Source organism: Caloenas nicobarica, chromosome 29 (genome assembly GCF_036013445.1).
Source record: "Caloenas nicobarica isolate bCalNic1 chromosome 29, bCalNic1.hap1, whole genome shotgun sequence".
Classification (NCBI taxonomy): Eukaryota; Metazoa; Chordata; class Aves; order Columbiformes; family Columbidae; genus Caloenas; species Caloenas nicobarica.
In genome coordinates, this window is record NC_088273.1 from 1,054,900 (window position 1) to 1,072,282 (window position 17,383).

Genomic DNA, 17,383 nt, shown 5'->3' on the forward strand with positions numbered 1-17,383 from the left:
CCCCCAGGACCTGACCAAGACTGAAGCATGTTCTACACAGTCCTACACCTGCCCCTCTTTCCCTGCAGGCTGTAGACACCCATCTGGCTTCCTCACCTTGTTCAAATTCATCAAATATATTTCCTACTAACAATGTGCATGAAAAGCACTCTTCTCTGGAACTGCTGTATTTCCGTTAACACCTTCTATATCTCCTCTTTTGACTTTCTTTTTTTTTTACTATTCTTCTTCTACCTATTCTCTCTCCAGAAACCTCTCCAAGGCAAAAAATCTTTCAAATCAGAGAATAACTCAGGTTTGAAGAGAGCCCTTGTCTCACTCATCTTGTCTCACTCTCCTGCCTAGGGCAGGGTCAACCAGGTGAGGTTGCTCAAGGCCTCCACCCAGGTTTGCATCATCCTCAAAGCTGCTGAAAGTGCACTCTGTTACATCTTAGAGGGGAAGGATAAAGATGTTCCACAGTGTTGGCCCAAGTGCCAGTCACTGAGAGATGACACTCACAACTGGTTACATGGAGGACTTTGTACCACTCATGATATTTGGGCTTAATGGTTCAGCATCCCACCCAGCATCCACTTCTTGAGCCCCATCAGCACCACTCTGCCCAGAAGGACACCATGGCTGAGGCCTTGCAAGCACCCTGTACACAACATGCCTTTCTTTCCCCTGTCCATTTGGGTTCCGCAATCCCTTCCTTCGCCTTCACATTCCAGGAAATGAGTGCAGGAGGACATGTCCCATCCCTTTCCCAGGGAGGGAGGTAGGGTGACCAACCTGTAACTCTCCCAGTTCCTATTTCTGCTCTTCTTGAAGATGGGTTTGAGGTCGGCATTTTCTAAGGACCCCAGAACCATTCTGGTTTCTATGGCACTTTTGAGAGCACAATCCGCAATGATGGGAAGGGTGACGTAGCAGACAAGAACACGTGCAATGAGCATGTCCAAGGCAGCTGAGATGAATCTCACTGGTCAAATGGGGTTTGTTCTTGTAGTCAAACACAGAAATGTCAGGGTTCTGTCAGGTGTCAACATCTGAGCTGGCCTCATGGACTCCTTATGCACCCAGGGATGCTCAGAGACAGAGTCTGTCCCTTTTACACAAAGAGGCAGGTGTCACAGAGTCCCTCTCGACCTCCTGTTGCCACTCCCAAAGGGCAGGAGACACCTGAGCCCTGTGGTGTGTCACCCTGCTCTGCACTCATCTGACTTGTGCCGTGGCAGGAAGAATGGACACAAGGAGCTCGCTTGAAGGAAGCACATCCCAGTGCTGCATTCAGGCAGTTAACAATGGGATGTTACTTCCAACACCAAGTGACCTCAAGATCTTGTCTGTCCCACAGGCCTTCATGGAACCCTAAGGAATAGTTGATGGTGTTTGTGATCACTCGGCTTCATGTCACCTCAAGTACATGATGTGCATGCTCACAATTCATCTGTACAAAGCAAACACGAACTGCTGAACTACTCATTCAGTGTCCCTCCATGGAGGGAAGAACAACCTCTGTGGGTGAGAGGCCAGTGCTGGAAAAGGTGGTTGTGAGGGGCCAGTGCATGATGATTGACCTGAGGCTCCTTCCCAAGGGGTGTCCAGTGCACACGGGCACAGCCCAGCCCCTGCTCTGCTGGTCCTGCAGGTCTCTGGCAGGAGGCCTGGCTGTGAGAGGACACTGCTGTGTGCCCAGCCCTGCACACACACACTGTGCAGCTGCACAATGGTGTTTCATCTGTGGGCCACATTCTTGTACATGTTCTTGACAGAAACTTTTCAAGAAGACCTAAGCCTTCAGGCACTGCCCTAAAAAGATCACTTTTCTTCATAGAAGCAGTGTTAAGGAGGCCAGCTCTGTCACAGCAGTGCCCATTGCCTGTCCCTGCCTGCGCTCACAGGACTGACACACAGCAGGACGGTGACCAAGCTGCCAGAGCACTCAGGCCTTGCACCAACACAAGGGATGAGAAGGAGAGTGTGGGAGTGGAACGAGAACAGCTCTGGAAGACCAAGCTCTGCTGCTCCCTGGCAGTGCCATCACACGAGAGCTCTTTTCCCTTACACCCATGCACACAGGAACTCTCCCTGCAGATCCGAAAAAAAGGCCTTGGAGTTAGGATGCCAGCAGAAGAAAAATTGCTGAAGGGCCCTTTCTTTTGCTTAAACACACAGAGCACGATTCCTCATTGACACAGCCACTCAATGAGAAAAGAAAAGCAGGTAGTGAATTAAAAATGGAATTACAATAGTATCAGAAGAAAAAAAAGACAAAAGAGACAAAAAATGCTGCACACAGGACGAATCTGCAATGAGTTAGACTATAAATCCTATGTAGAAGAAAACAGAGACAGTTTATAGCTTCAGAAGAAATCCAGTCATCAGTTTCCACAGGGCATCCTTGAGCTCCTGGTTCCTCATGCTGTAGATGAGGGGGTTCACTGCTGGAGGCACCACTGAGTACAGAACGGCCATCACCACATCCATGGATGGGGAAGAGATGGAGGAGGGCTTCAGATAGGCAAACATGGCAGTACTGACAAACAGGGAGACCACGGCCAGGTGAGGGAGGCACGTGGAAAAGGCTTTGTGCCGTCCCTGCTCAGAAGGAATCCTCAGCACAGCCCTGAAGATCTGCACATAGGAGAAAAGAATGAAGATAAAACAGCCAAATGCTACTAATACACTAACCACAAGAAGCCTGACTTCTCTGAGGTAGGAGTTTGAGCAGGAGAGCTTGAGGATCTGGGGGATTTCACAGAAGAACTGACCCACAGCATTGCCCTTGCACAGTGGCAGTGAAAATGTATTGGCCGTGTGCAGCAGAGCATAGAGAAACCCAGTGGCCCAGGCAGCTGCTGCCATGTGGACACAAGCTCTGCTGCCCAGGAGGGTCCCGTAGTGCAGGGGTTTGCAGATGGCAACGTAGCGGTCATAGGACATGATGGTGAGGAGATAATACTCTGCTTCTATCAAGAAGGTAAACAAAAAGAGCTGTGCAGCACATCCTGTGTAGGAGATGGCCCTGGTGTCCCAGAGGGAATTTGCCATAGATTTGGGGAGAGTGGTGGAGATGCAGCCCAGGTCGAGAAGGGAGAGGTTGAGCAGGAAGAAGTACATGGGGGTGTGGAGGTGCTGGTCACAGGCTATGGTGGTGATGATGAGGCCGTTGCCCAGGAGGGCAGCCAGGTAGATGCCCAGGAAGAGCCAGAAGTGCAAGAGCTGCAGCTCCCGTGTGTCTGCGAATGGCAGGAGGAGGAACTGGGTGATGGAGCTGCTGTTGGACATTTGCTGGTTTTGGGCATATGGGCTCTGTTCAAAAAAAGAAAAAGCAACATGAAATTAGGACAGACTCCTCTGAGCTAAGCCACACGATTTTTCATAGGCATCAGCCCAATTTAAATGCATTTCCTTTCTCTGATGTGTTATGGCTGAGCGTGCGGTGAGGAGCAGGACCTTTGCCCGTGTGCTGCCAAGCAGCCAGCTTTGCTCTGCTGCAGTGGGGACATGGGGGGAGCTGGTTTGTGACACCTCTGACGTTCTCAAAGAATGGCAGATGTAATCCACCTTCAGTGAAAAACCTCAATATCTGTGCTCATGACTCTCAAAGTCTTGGGCTGCAGAGGAGACAATTAGCATGTTTTTATAAATATTTGATCTGTGTTTTTTAATTTTCCACCACCACATCAGGTGATTGGGGTTTTTTAGGGGTAGAAAGCCTCATTTCTGTGATTGAAAATGTGAAGAGTCTTGAGGCGGGACAGGCAAAAAGGCTCAGCTTTCTCTGGCTCTGTGCAGTCAGACAGCAGATGTGTCCATCAGGATTTTACTCATCTGTCCAGCTTTAATGGAACTGTGCAATATCTGCACTCATGATTCTGTAGAGAGTGGGCTGCAGAATAGAGACATAGCATGTCTTTATAAATATTTCATCTGTATACTTTATTTTCCGCCACCATATCTGATAAGGGGGAGAAATCCTAATTTTTATGACGGAAAATGTGAAAAGTCTTGAGAGAGGGCAGGCAAAATGGCTCAGTTTTCTGTGGCTCAATGCTTAGTCCGGAGAGCAGCAGTGTCCATCAGTCTTTCACTCATCTGTCCTGTGCTTTTGCTTGTGCTACCTTGAAAACGACATCAGACAAAAATTAATCTAATTAATACAAAAAACTGGACTCATACTGGAGCAGGGGAGCCCTGTCTGAAAGGGCAGAACTGCAAACTCTTCTCTGTCCCAGCCCAGAGGTGGAGATGTGATGGAGAGAGCAGGACACGACCCCTCACCCAGAGAAGCAAAGGACTCTGGCAGGAGAGTGCGGACCCCAAGGAAAGGCTCAGCACTCCTGGCATCCTACAGCAGAGCTGGGCCTTTCTGGGGGCAGCTGGTGAGCCCAGCAGGACAGGCAGAGCAGAGTCAGGGCTCCTGGAGATGGGATGTGCTAAAGGGACAGTCCGATCATTGCCCAGCAGACAACCCCCAGCAGCCACCTGCAGAGCAGGAGCAAAAGAGCTCCTGAACAGCCCCTGCTCTGCTGCCTGGAGCTGTCCCTGCCTGCAGCTGTGTCTCTGTGCCCAGGTCTCCTCCTGTCAGTGTCACAGACCCCATCCCAGCCGCTGTGTGCTCAGCTCTGCCCTGCAGACCCCTCCCAGCAGCCGGGCACTGCCCAGGGGCAGCTCTGTGTGGGCCGGCTCTGATGGGAACATCAGACCAACAACAATGAGCATGGAAAAGTCATCCTGATGCTGTCTGTATGCCAGGGTGTGTTGATTTCTGATACTCACAGGTTTATTCACTGCTAAGACTCACAGATTTGGAATTTCAGTGCATCCTCCTGAACTGAGACATTAATTTCTGTGTCCTATTGCTCACCCAGAAAACTCAGAGTAGGTGTTTGATGGTACAAGATCCTTCTCTTTCAGGTAGCCCCTGCCTTGCTGTGCTTCTTAAAAAGTAGCCTGGCAGATGTCCTTTTGCGATGTGGAGCTGTTAGCAGCCCTGACACACACAGCGCTCTCTCAAGAACAGAAGGACCCTACACTGACCTGACACAGATTTTTCCTTCCACACAGAACTTCTCCCCACACAATCACAGGGATCTCCATGGGCAGGCTTAGTGCTGACCCTGACCAGCAGTGGAGTCCTTGAGCTGATACACAGCCCACGGGGTGCAGGGACCCTGCTCTGAAACACAGCTCTGGGCACCGGTATTTGAAATTTCTGCACAAGAGCCCGCTCTTTCAGATACCACAAGCTGCGTTTGTGCCAGATTTAGAGGAGGCCTCCAGGAGCTACAGCTGTATTGCCCTGCACCCAGAGACTTACCGTGTCAAGGGCTGCAAAGATTTCTCCTCCAGTGAGCTCTCAGTCATCCTCCCCATCCTGACCACCTTTAATCTCTCTCTGCCTTGCTCGTCTCCCTGAGATCCCCAGGCAGAGCCCTCAGCCCTGCTGCGCTTTGCAGAGGAGCTGCTCCTGGGCAGAGCTGTCTCTCTGCAGCGCTGCCGCTTGCCATGAGCTCCCTCTGTCCCAGGAGCCAGGCCCAGCTCAGCAGCACAGGAGCAGCCCCAGGCACTTTAATGACCCCTCTGGTGGGTTTTGTGCTGAGTCCATGAGCCTCACAGCCTGAGAGGAATTGAAGAAACTTCTCAAGAAGTCAAAGTCAGATTCAAACTCCAAAGTTTCTTGTGATGTTAATGGATCCCACTGAGGGACACAACTGAGGAACTGTCCCAGGTTCTGGGTAGATCACAAAACTGGAAGCAGAGGTGACAGGTCAAGAAAAGCAAAATAAAAGTGGCTCTGATGCTGAAGTACACCTGGATGTGTTTCATTATCCAAAAGGCCAAGCCCTGACCCCAAGACCCTGGGAAGGCAGATCCCATCCCTCCCACGTTGCCCAGGGCTCTTCCTGGGACACTGTGATGTGAGGCTGTGCAAGGCCAAGGGCAGGACTATGGTCCCACACCTCCCAGGTTCCTGGCTGGGGACAAGGAGGCCATGAGGCCCCTGTGCTGTAAGGACAAGGTGTCTCCTCACAGACACTAGAGGTGGAGACAACGGCCATAGCTAAGGGGAGAAGGAGCTCATGTCTGTTGGGGGCTTTCAGCCTTTTAACATCCCTTGATCATCTCCACAACAGCCTGTCCTATGCTGTGGCATCACCTGCACCTCTTTCCCTGCAGGCTGGAGACATCCCCCCTGCTGCCCCACCTTGCTCTTGTCTGAGCATCTTCCTTCCTTTGCTGATCTCTCTCCATCCTCCCCAGCTGTTCCTTGAAGCACAAAGCCTTGGGCTGATGCAGACTGCCTCTGGGTGACCTGCTCCACCACAGCACTGCCCTTCCACTCACATTCCTTTCTCTGCATGTCCAGCCTGGACCTCCCTGGCTGCACTTTGTGCCTTGATTTCTTTCTCATGCTGCTTCCCACTATGAAGAAAACCTCCATCATCTCTGAAACCACCCTTCAAGCACTCTCAGGCTTCTCTCCTATTACTGCAGCCTCCCCAGCACTGCTCACTTCTCCTTGTTCAGTTTCAGAACTTTCTGATGGGCAAATTCCAGATTTTCTTAAGGTTTGGACTCTCCCTTGACTGAAGGTCCATTTGCTCAGCTCTTAATGTTTGCATGCGGATGGCTTATCCTGATGAGGGTGTCTCTCCTAAGACAAGAGCATGAGGAGTTACAGGACACAGAGAGTGGAATTTTGCCTTCATGTGGGAGAGCATTTGGAATGCATGGAGACAATGTCAGCTGAACGTTGAGGTGTCAGCATGAGAGGGCAGAACAACATGGGCAATGTTGTGGTGACTGGACATCAGCTACAGGCTCCCTGATCGGGAAGAGGAATTAGATGAGGCCTCTTTCAGATAAATGAAAGAAGCATCATGTTTCCAGGCCTCATGTTTCCTTGTTGCAGACCTAAGATATCCCAATATCTGAAAGGTACCAGGCGTCCAGGAGGGTTTTGGAGCTCATTGACAACATCTTCCTGACACGGGTGACTGAGGGGCCAGTGAGGTGAGGTGCCCTGTGGGACTTCACAACTACAAACCAGAAAGATTTGGTCAGGGATGTAACAGTCAGGGATGAGAAAGTGGAGCTGAGGCCCCTGGAAGATGATAACTGGAGGATGGTGGGTGAGGTGGTGACATCGAAGTAGGTGTGAAGGGTGAAGCAGCTCAGGAAATCTGATCGGCCTTACAGGACAGCCTGCTCCAAGCACAAGAATGATCTCTCCAAGTACCCATGAAAAGAAGCATTTATCTCGTGAGGCTGCTTGTCTGAACTGATGGAGCTCCAGGGCAAAAAGGCAGCACACAGGAGGTGGAAGCAGGGGAAGCTGCAAAGGGGGAATTTAGAAACCTTGTCTATAGATGTAGGGAGTGATGCCAAAGCTGCCCTGGATTTCATACCTGCAGGGGAGGCTGAGGGCAGCAAGATGAGCTGACACAGCTTCCTTACAGGAAAAGAAGACACAGGGCGATCATGAGCCTGCTGCTGACCTTCCTAAGAGTAGAATCAGACAGGACTGAGGTACTTCATGGCTTCTTTGTCTCCATCTTCACCAGCAAGGTCTCCCAGGACTTTGTTCCTGAAGGCAGGAGTCTGGAGAACACCCAGGAGTGGATGGGGCTCAAGTCAGGGGTTACCTGAGTAAACTCAAACACGATTACAGAAAAGGAGATGGGTCATTTGACCAGCTCCCTGAACACAGGTATAGCTGTGCTGTGGCATCTGAGATTCCCAGGAACACCCACCTTTTGGTCCAGAGTATGTGACTCCTCTTGAGGTGGCCTGGACTATCTCCTCACTCACGTGGTGATTTAGGCACCCACTTTTCTGACATATTCAGTCTTTATCAGGAGATGCTCCACATCCATATGAACTGGAGTCTGCTGATACCACCTGTTCTAGAAAGGGAGGGAAGGGCGAGCATGGAAGGAAATAGAAGAAATGTGGCTTTATTGCTATTTATTATGGAAATGCTCTCTGTTTGGCTATTCCTGAAATCTCCCTAATCATCCACACCAGACTCGAAGCCTTCAGGAAAATGCTGCACAGAGCCTTGGCTTGTAAGAGCATTTTGGATGTTAATGAGCCCTCTGCTGCCATGATCCTGAACTGCAGATGCTGAAAGAATGAACAAACCTCTAATGAAGTGAAAGGCAGAAACAAACTGAAGTTTGTGAGGGTGTTTGGGACCCTACGAAGGGCCATCACTGACCCAGCGCTGAAGGAAACAAGCAGTCGAGGTCCCTGTCCCTGGAGGGTGGTGAAGCAAAAGCCTTGAGACACTGGCTACAGGTGGTAAAGGTGATGTGCAGGTCGCTCTGATGCCATGTGAGCCCTTCATGGCTGTTCATCATCAGAATGGTGTGGGGGACTACGGTGGGTCCGTGGATTCCCTGACGGAGGGCATGGGAACAGAGATCAGCCTTGAAGATATTAAGGCCTACCCATGAGAAAGATGGGAGTAAAGGAGTATCCGGACATATTAATGTGTACCCATGAGAGAGGAGGGATGTACCCGTGAGAGAGAAGGGAGTAGAAGAGTAACATTTATGATAGCAAAATTAGCCAATGAGATGTTACTGCTGTAACTTGTAACCAACAGTGAAGAGACACATGAATTGGTAAAACTGTATAAAAATGCACTTGTGGCAATAAATGGCATCTACTACTTTCATCCTGGAAGAACTTGGTCTATGTCGTTTGTCTGTCTCAACCAGGACAGAATGGCTGAGCCCTGACCCCAGGACCAGACAAAGGAGATCATTTCTCTGATATTTCTCAGGCTCTGCCTGTGGTCATTGTGAAGGTATTTGTGTTTTGGGTGTGGGTTTGGTGCCAGGTGCTGTTCCTTTAAGCACAAGGCTCTGGTTTTCTGAGGATTTGGCAATGCCTGTGAGGTCCTCAAAACCCATTCAGCTTCTTTCATAGACCTGGCAATGGTTCTCAATCACCTAAGCTGTCCCAGTCCCAAACTTGCTTGAATCCTCAATTTGGATCCATGCCCCAGCACTGAAATGCACATGTTCCTTCTTCTGCTGCCCTAAAATTAAAACCAAAGGCAGTCTATTCCACAGTAGCATGACCAGCCCATGCTCTTCAGGTCGTCTTCTTGCCTTTAACACACTCACTGCTACGCATAGACCACTCTCATCCTGCACTCCCATGTGTCTCACAAAACTTTCACTCTTGTCATCCAGCAACAGGCCAACACTCCAGGAGGTTGGTGCTTCCTCCAGGCTCATGGATGATTCCTGAGGACCATCCAAGTGTGGGGAGTGCAAGAGAGGAGCAGAGCGAGGTCAGCTCATGGGCCATGACGGAGCACAGCCACCCCAGCAGCAGCCATTCCCATCTCCCAGGCACAGCCATGCCCACAGCATGCAAATGTCACTGCCTTATATGATTAGTCCAAGAGAAGCCTGCCTTCTTTCCATAACCCCCTAAAAACCTTCCTCCTGTTCCCCCTCCACCCACAGACATCAACCACATTCCACTTGCAGGCTCAGACATGGTTGTAAGGATCTACTAACATCGTCAGCCATCACCCTTTTCTACCTCACATCCCCTGACCCTCTCCCACACCACACATGGGCGGTCACTGCTGCTCAGGGCCTCTCGCTCTTCAGAAGATGACTTGAACTTCTTGGTTCTTCCTGGTGCTTGTTATAATCTTTCTTGCTCCCTGCAGACCTCATGGTGAGTTTCCTTGTTCATGTCAGGGTCTTCATAACCAGCTCTTACGGAATGCTTGTCTTTATGTGATCATCTGTGCAGGTGTTATCCCAGAAAAGTACCAAATATATCAAATCTGATGCTGAGTGAAATGCAATAAAACCTTGTTGAGCCACCTCCATAGCTGTGCCTTTCCAGCAAGGAGTTTCTCCTGAGAAAGTGATCCAGCCTCTGCCACTCTCTGGAGAGGAACATGAGCAGTGTCCGTGCACCTGGGGATGCAAAGGGTGACTTTTGCAAGACCACCCTTCATCTGAACCACAGAGATATGTACGTATGGATGGGGTATCAAGCCTCTTAGTGCAGCAGAGATTGCAGTTCCGATCTCCCTTCATCTGCCCTGTGTGACAGCGTTTAAAATCAACTACCCCAGTCAAAAAGTTGCTTTTGATTCTCTTCACAGTCTGAAGCACCACATGGGTCAGGAGATGAGCCGAGATACTCAGCGAGGACTCACGCTTCTGTGTTCTTAAACTTTAGGTGTTCCCAGGAATCTCAAGAGACAAGGTGTGTTGATTCCTGGGTTCAAGGAGCTGGTCGAGTTCCTCGTCTCCATTTCTGTAATGGTGCCTTTTATGCCTGGCTGATGTGCAGAATCTGTACATGGACGTTGACAGCTGTTGAACAACCTGCTCTGAAAGGATTAACAAGGTGGCCTGTTCTTTCTGGAAGGGTATTAGCACAGAAAAAAAGGAGAACCTGGGTTGGGGCAAATGAAAAGGGATGCAAAAGTTGTGGTCAGGACTGTTTCTGGTTACTTGTAAAGCAGCCCTGTGCCTCATGTGAATGATTTCTGTGATCAGAGAGAAACTGAGAGTGCTCTCTTAATAGAAAACCTGAAGGGAAAGGAAGGACAGCGTCATCCAGACTGGATAGGTCCTCAGAAGGTGTCTTGTCCAACCTCCTGCTCAAAGCAGGATCAGACCAGATTACTCCGAGATTTATCCAAACACAGTTCGGTCGCTTTCTGGGACAGAGTGAGTGCACATGCCTGGGAAACAGCTTCCAGTGCTTGACTATGCTCATGATCAAAAAGTTTCTCCTTTTATCTCGTTTCCTTCTAAGCCCAACCATCCAGATTGCTTTTTACCCATCGACTTGCACACCGATGCAGACCATAGTACACTACCTTGGACACAAGAATGTTGCAGGGGATGATGCTGAATGCCCTGCTGACTTCCAGGTAACAGACCATCAATGTTTTCCCCACATCCAGCAACCCTGTCCTTTCCTCACAGAAAGCAAAGAGGAGGAACAGGCACAATATACCCTGGGTAAACCCCTTCACCTTCTCTTTCAGACACTCAGAAATGGAGTCAGGGTGCACATGCTCCGGGGTACAGCCTTGAGTTCCCCTGCTCACCCATTGGCCACTTTTGAAAAGCGCACACACTGTGTGAGAGCTGCCAGTGGTCAGGGAGTGTCCCCAGTGTCCATGAGCTTTCAGAGATGGTGGAGAGTGGCCTCCCTGTGACACCGTCCTGCTGTCTCAGCTCCTGGGATGCTGCCCCTCCTGTCCCATAGACTGGTCAGGATTGTGTTAGTTCCAGTGACCCCTGACTTGATCCCCACCCACTGCTGGTTGTTTTCCTCCAGATTCCTGCCTCGAGTCACAGAGGCTTGGGAGACAGCAATTCCTCAGAAGAAAGACTCTTCCTTTGAGAATGCTGGTAGGAAATGTATTTTGCTGAGAAAGTGGCAACACTTATATATTTTACTATATATTTACCAACACATAAATATATATTTTTCCTTATGATCACATAGAAAGACAGATAACACAGGTCTGTTGAGATCACTGCCAACATGGCCATCTTAAAAAAGAACAGTTCAATTAACCTTTTTCTCCTTCTTTCCTCCATCAGGTGAAAGTGGCCAAGAGCTTTGAGCTTGACTCACTCTGTGCCAAGGGTAAAAAGGGGCATTGACAGTCCAGGGCAGTGGAGTTTTTGGTGCCTTTCACTCTGTGCAAGATACAAGGATTATCTCTCTTAATGCTGTAGGCTTTGGTAGGATAGAAATCTAGAGAACATATTTTAAAAATGGAGGGAAAAAGAAACCAAATGAAAGACGTAGAGTGAAGGAAATGTCTTCTTGCAACTTTAAGCATCAAACATTGTTGGTGTTATAATTATTTTTCTTTGTTTTGAATACTTTAAATGTCAATGTTTTCCCATGACATCAAAATGAGACTTTTCGGGATGTGCATTAAGAGCAAGAGGAGAATTTCTGATCTTCCACAAGATTTCCCTTCTCAGCACTCTCTGTCTTAGGCTGTGCATTTGATCTCCCTCATCTTTTATGTATTTTTTCCTGCCCTAACTAAACTGACCATGTCTGAAGTCCCATTTCCAGCAGCTGATCTGCACACAAGCACTTGCGATTGCTCTCTGGATTTCCCTTCCCGTTACTCTTTGATCACTCAGACATCTCTCAACAATCCAGTTGTTGCTTTCAGCTTCAAGGAGGTAAAAGCTTCCTTGTCTTTTGGTAGTCGGTCTAATTCTGTCTTTAGCCAACTCTTTTATTGTGTTTATTTTGTCATTCATTTCTGCCTAAAATATTTTCTCATGGTTATGCCTTGTGAATGGTGAATCTCATTGGTGGCAGTTTGTCCTTGGCATACAGTTGAGGAGTGTGCTTTCTTTTAATCATGAATCTTATCAGTTTTATTTTGTTTGTTCAAAAGGAAACAAAAGTCCCTCTTTGCCTGTGTGCAGCCAGGTCTCCAAGGAGAGCAGGTGGGAGCTGGTGCAAAGGAGGTGGAACATCCAGCTGCAGACTGCAGTGGAGAAGTCTGGGGTAAGGAAAAGGGATGCAAGTCCCAGGTGGGCAATGAGAGAAATGATGGGGTTGGGGAGGTGAGGAGCAAGGTTGTCCACACAGTGTCAGGCCTCAAGTGTCAGACCTTCTCCAACCAGTCCAGACCTCCACAGGAGAGACCCTGGATCGATATAATACTGATAGAATATTTTCTTTAAACGGAAAAATTAATGAAATACACCCTTTAAAATAGAAAGACGCTTTTATTAGAAGCTTTTTGAAATCTTTCTACATAGTTACACCAAGAAAACTCTCTAATTCACTGTACAAGAGTAGAAGACAATTACAAGAAGAGACATGGTTTCTTAGAGCTTTCTTCAGTGTAATGAGCCCCATGGTGCATTTGGTGCTGAGTCCTTGAAACTCACTGAGGTGCTGAGAGGAGATTGCACAAACCTTGCCAGAAGTCAAAGTCAGAAGAAAAAAGTACTAAGTACCTTGAAGTATTAATGAGTTCCACTGAGGGCAAGTACCAGCAATGCCTCCCCAGGGACTCGTTAGAGCAGAGAATTGGAGGCCATGATGGCAGATAAACAAAGGGTCATGTGCAGGCAGCTGAGGTGCTGAGAAAAGCCTGGTTTTGTTGGATGAAGCAGAGAGGCCAAGGCCTGACCCCCAGCCCCTGGGAAGGCAGATCCTGTCCCTCACCCATTGCTCAGGGCTCCTCCTGGGGCAGGGGGATGTGGGCTGTGTGATGCCGAGTGAAGGACAATGGTGTGACAGTTCCCAGCCTTCCTGGGGGTGTGCAAGGAGGCCATGAGGTGCCCCCAGTGCCTGAGGACAACATGGCTCCTCATAGGCCTTGGTGACAGAGATGATTGCCATAGCCAAGGGGACAAAGACCTGGGTTCTCTTGGTGACTTCCAGCCTTGCCAGTGCCCTTTGCCATCTCCACCACAGGTTGTCCTACACTGTCCCATGGCTGCTTCTCTTTCCCTGCAGTCCGTAGACACCCAACTCGCTTTCTCCCCCTGCTCTCACCCTGGAGTTTCCATACATTGACTGATGTGTCTCCAATCTCATGCTCTGTTCCTCGAAACACAAGGTGGTGGACTGATCTCACGCTCCTTCTGGATGATTTCTTGTACCACAGCACTACCCTTTGAGGGTGGCAGTGTTTCTCTCCTCTACTGTAGAAAGGAGGACCCTGAAAACTACTGACCTGTCAGCCTCTTACCTGTGCCTGGGAAGAACATGAAACAGATCCTCCTAGAAGCTCTGCTATGGAACAGAGAATGGTGACTCAACCACTGCCCTGGGCAGCCTGTTCCACTGCTTCACAACCTTTTCCATGAAAAAATGCTTCCTAATACCAATTCTGAACCTTCTCTGGCACAACCTGAGGCCATTTCCTCTCATCCTATCTCGTGCTACTCAGAAGAACAGCAACACTCTTCATGCTACAACCTCTTTTCAGATAGTTGTAGAGAGCAAAAGCTCTCCCCTCAGCCTCCTGTTCTCCAGGCTAAACACCCCCAGGTCCCTCAGCTGCTCCTCAGAAGACTTGTGCTCCAGGCTCTCAACAGCCTTGTCCCCTCCTCTGCACTCACTCCAGCACCTCAGGGTCTTTCCTAAAGTGAGGGGCCCAAAACTGAACCGAGGATTCAACTTCTGGCCTCACCAGCGCTGAGTACAAGGGGATGATCGCTGCCACAGTTCTGCCCATTGCTCTATTCTTGGTGCACTCCAGGAGGCTATTGGCCTTTTTGGCCACCTGGGCACATGCTGGCTCGTGTTCAGTCACTGTCGATCAACACCCCCAGGTCTTTTTCTGCCAGGCAGCTTTCCAGCCACACTTCCTCAAGCCTGTAGTCTTGCATGGGGTTGTTATGACCCAAGTGCAGGCCCTGGCACTTGGCCTTGTTACACCTCAGATAATTGACCTCAGCCCAATGAACCAGCAGCTCCATATCGGTCTGTAGAGCCTTCCTACCCTCCAGCAGATCAACACTCCCACCCAACCTGGTGTCATCTGCAAACTTACTGAGGGTGCGCTCGATGCCCTCATCCAGACCATTGATAAAGAGATTAAACTGGCCCCAATACTGAGCCCTGGGGAACACCACTCATGACCGGCCGCAACTGGATTTGGCTCCGTTCACCACAACTCTGTGGGCCCGGCCCTCCAGCCAGTTCTTTATCCATCACAGATACACCATCCAGGCCATGGGCTGCAGCTTCTCCAGGAGGATGCTGTGGGATACAGTGTCAAAGGCTTTACTCAAGTCTAAGTACACAACATCCACAGCCTGTGTGGCGGATTCACTCCCCCACGACAGACTTTCCCTCATCTGCTAAGCCGGTCACCTTGTCATAGAAGGAGATCAGGCTGGTCAAGCGGGACTTGCCTTTCATAAATCATACTGATTGGGCCCGATTGCTCATCTCCTATGTGTGACCTCACAGTCCCTTTCCCAGCCATGTTCCTGCTATTGATCTATCCCCTGCAGAGGCACAAGTGACCTCGCAGTCCCCTCCACAGCCATTGGCTTCCTACTGGCCTATGAGTTCCTGAGACACAGCTGAGCACATGGCATCGTACCCAGCCATCACCCTCCTTGTGGTCCAGTGTGTGAGCAGATAAAACTAAGCTGCTTTCATCAAATTTATCTAATAGATTTCCTATCAAGGGTTTGAGTGGAGAAACTTTCCTCAGAGGAGCTGCTCTATTTACCCGGGTACACTTTATATCTCTGCTTCTGCCTTTTTTTTTTTTCTTCTTCCTGTGTCTGTTCCATCTTGAAGGAGCTCTCCAGGGCAAAGATTCATGGAGTTATACAATAACGCAGATTGGAATTGACCCCTGAACACTATCTCTATCCCAATGATATATATGGCACCCCAAAGAATAGCTGATAGCATTTGTGCTCTCTTGGGTTCATCTCTACCACATGCACACAATGGACATGCACATGATGTGTATGTTTACAACTCATCTGTACAATGAAAATATGGATTTTTGACCTAGTATTTCATAGAATCATAGAATGGCCTGAGTTGGAAGGGACCCACAAGGAATCATAGAATCCAACTCCTGTCCCTGCACAGGACAACCCCAAAGTTCACACCATGTATCTGAGGACGTTGTCCAGTCTCTTCTTCAACACTGTCAGGCTTGGGGCCGTGACACCTCCCTGGGGAGCCTGTTCCAGTGTCCAGCACCCTCTACGTGAAGAACCTTTTCCTCATCTCCAACCTAAACTTTCCCTGGCACATCTACCTTCCATTCCCTTGGGTTCTATCATTGGTCACTAAAGAGAAGACATCAGTACCTTCCCTTCTCCCCTTGTGAGGAAGCTGTAGCCACCATGAGGTCTCCTTTTAGTCCTTTCTTCAGCTCTGATGCTGAGAAACCCCTTGCTTTGCTTTCTGAAGCAGAAAGGAGAAGCCATGACCTCCAGGCAAAGGGAAGGGGGATCCTGTCCCTCACACACGGCTCAGGGCTCTTCCTGGGACCGTGGGATGTGGGTGTGCAAGGCCGAGGGAAGGACAACACTGGTACAACAACTTCCAGCTTCCCCATGGGGCTGCAAGGAGGCAACGAGGCCCCAGTGCCATGAGGACAACATGTCTTCTCCTAGGCCTCAGTGGCACAGAAAACTGCCATGGCCAAGGGGACAGAGACCTGGGTTCTGTTGGTCCCTTCCAGCCTTGCCAGCGCCCTTTGCCATCTCCATCACAGGCTGTTCTACACGGTCCTACATCTGCCCCTCTTTCCCTGCAGGCTGCAGACACCCATCTCGCTTCCCCACCTGCTCTCACCCCAGCATTTCTGTCCCTTCACTGATGTGTCTGCACCCTCACTGGCTGTTCTTTGGAACACAAAGCCATGGGCTGATCCAGCTCCCTCTGCGTGACCTCTTGCACCACAGCCCTGCCCTTCCAGTCACATTTCTTCCTCCTGATATCCAGTCCTCACCTCCCAAGTTGCACTTTCTGACTCTTCCCTGCTTCTTCCCACTTCCAAGGAGAGCACGACCATCTAAGAAACTGCCCTTCATGCAGGGAACCCAACCTGCTAGGCTTCTTGTGGTTTTTTACCTGACCAGAGAGAAGTAATTTCACCACGATCTTCTAAATCCCGTGACTGCTGTTGGCCTTTCAGCTTCTCTGATAGACACGACCATGTTCCTGCTGCTGTCCCGTCATGTTCTCAGGTGGGATGGACATGACAAGCCATCTCCAAGGCCTCTTCCTGGGTAGGGCCTGTGGGTACCTTGGCAGAGATTCTTTCCCAGCCATGTCCCTGCTGCTGGCCTGTCACCTCCAGAGACAGAACTGATCTCACTGTCCCCTTCACAGCCACACGCTTCTGAGTGGATTATGAGATTCTGAGACACAACTGACCTCATAATACCAGCACCCATCCATCCCCCTCCTTAGCCAGGACCTGACCAAGACTGAAGCATGTTCTACGCAGTCCTACACCTGCCCCTCTTACCCTGCAGGCTGTAGACACCCATCTGGCTTCCTCACTTTGTTCAAATCCATCAAATAGATTTCCTACTAACAATGTGCATGAAAAGCACTCTTCTCTGGAACTGCTGTATTTCTGTTAACACCTTCTATATCTCCCCTTTTGCCTTTCTTTTTTTTCTACTATTCTTCTATGTATTCTCTCTCCAGAAACCTCTCCAAGGCAAAAAATCTTTCAAATCAGAGAATAACTCAGGTTTGAAGACAGCCCTTGTCTCACTCATCTTGTCTCACCCTCCTGCTCAAGGCAGGGTCAACCAGGTGAGGTTGCTCAAGGCCTCCACCCAGGTTTGCATCATCCTCAAAGGTGCTGAAAGTGCACTCTGTTACATCTTAGAGGGGGGAAAATAAA

At 49.6% G+C, this 17,383-nt stretch overlaps 1 protein-coding gene across 1 annotated transcript; it reads right to left on the reverse strand.

The window, feature by feature from the left end:
• Positions 1 to 2,340: 2,340 nt before the first annotated feature.
• LOC135999651 (olfactory receptor 14A16-like) lies at positions 2,341 to 3,105 on the reverse strand. The gene has a single exon (XM_065653211.1). The coding sequence runs from the start codon at positions 3,103 to 3,105 to the stop codon at positions 2,341 to 2,343; it is 765 nt and encodes a 254-aa protein (XP_065509283.1).
• Positions 3,106 to 17,383: the final 14,278 nt, after the last annotated feature.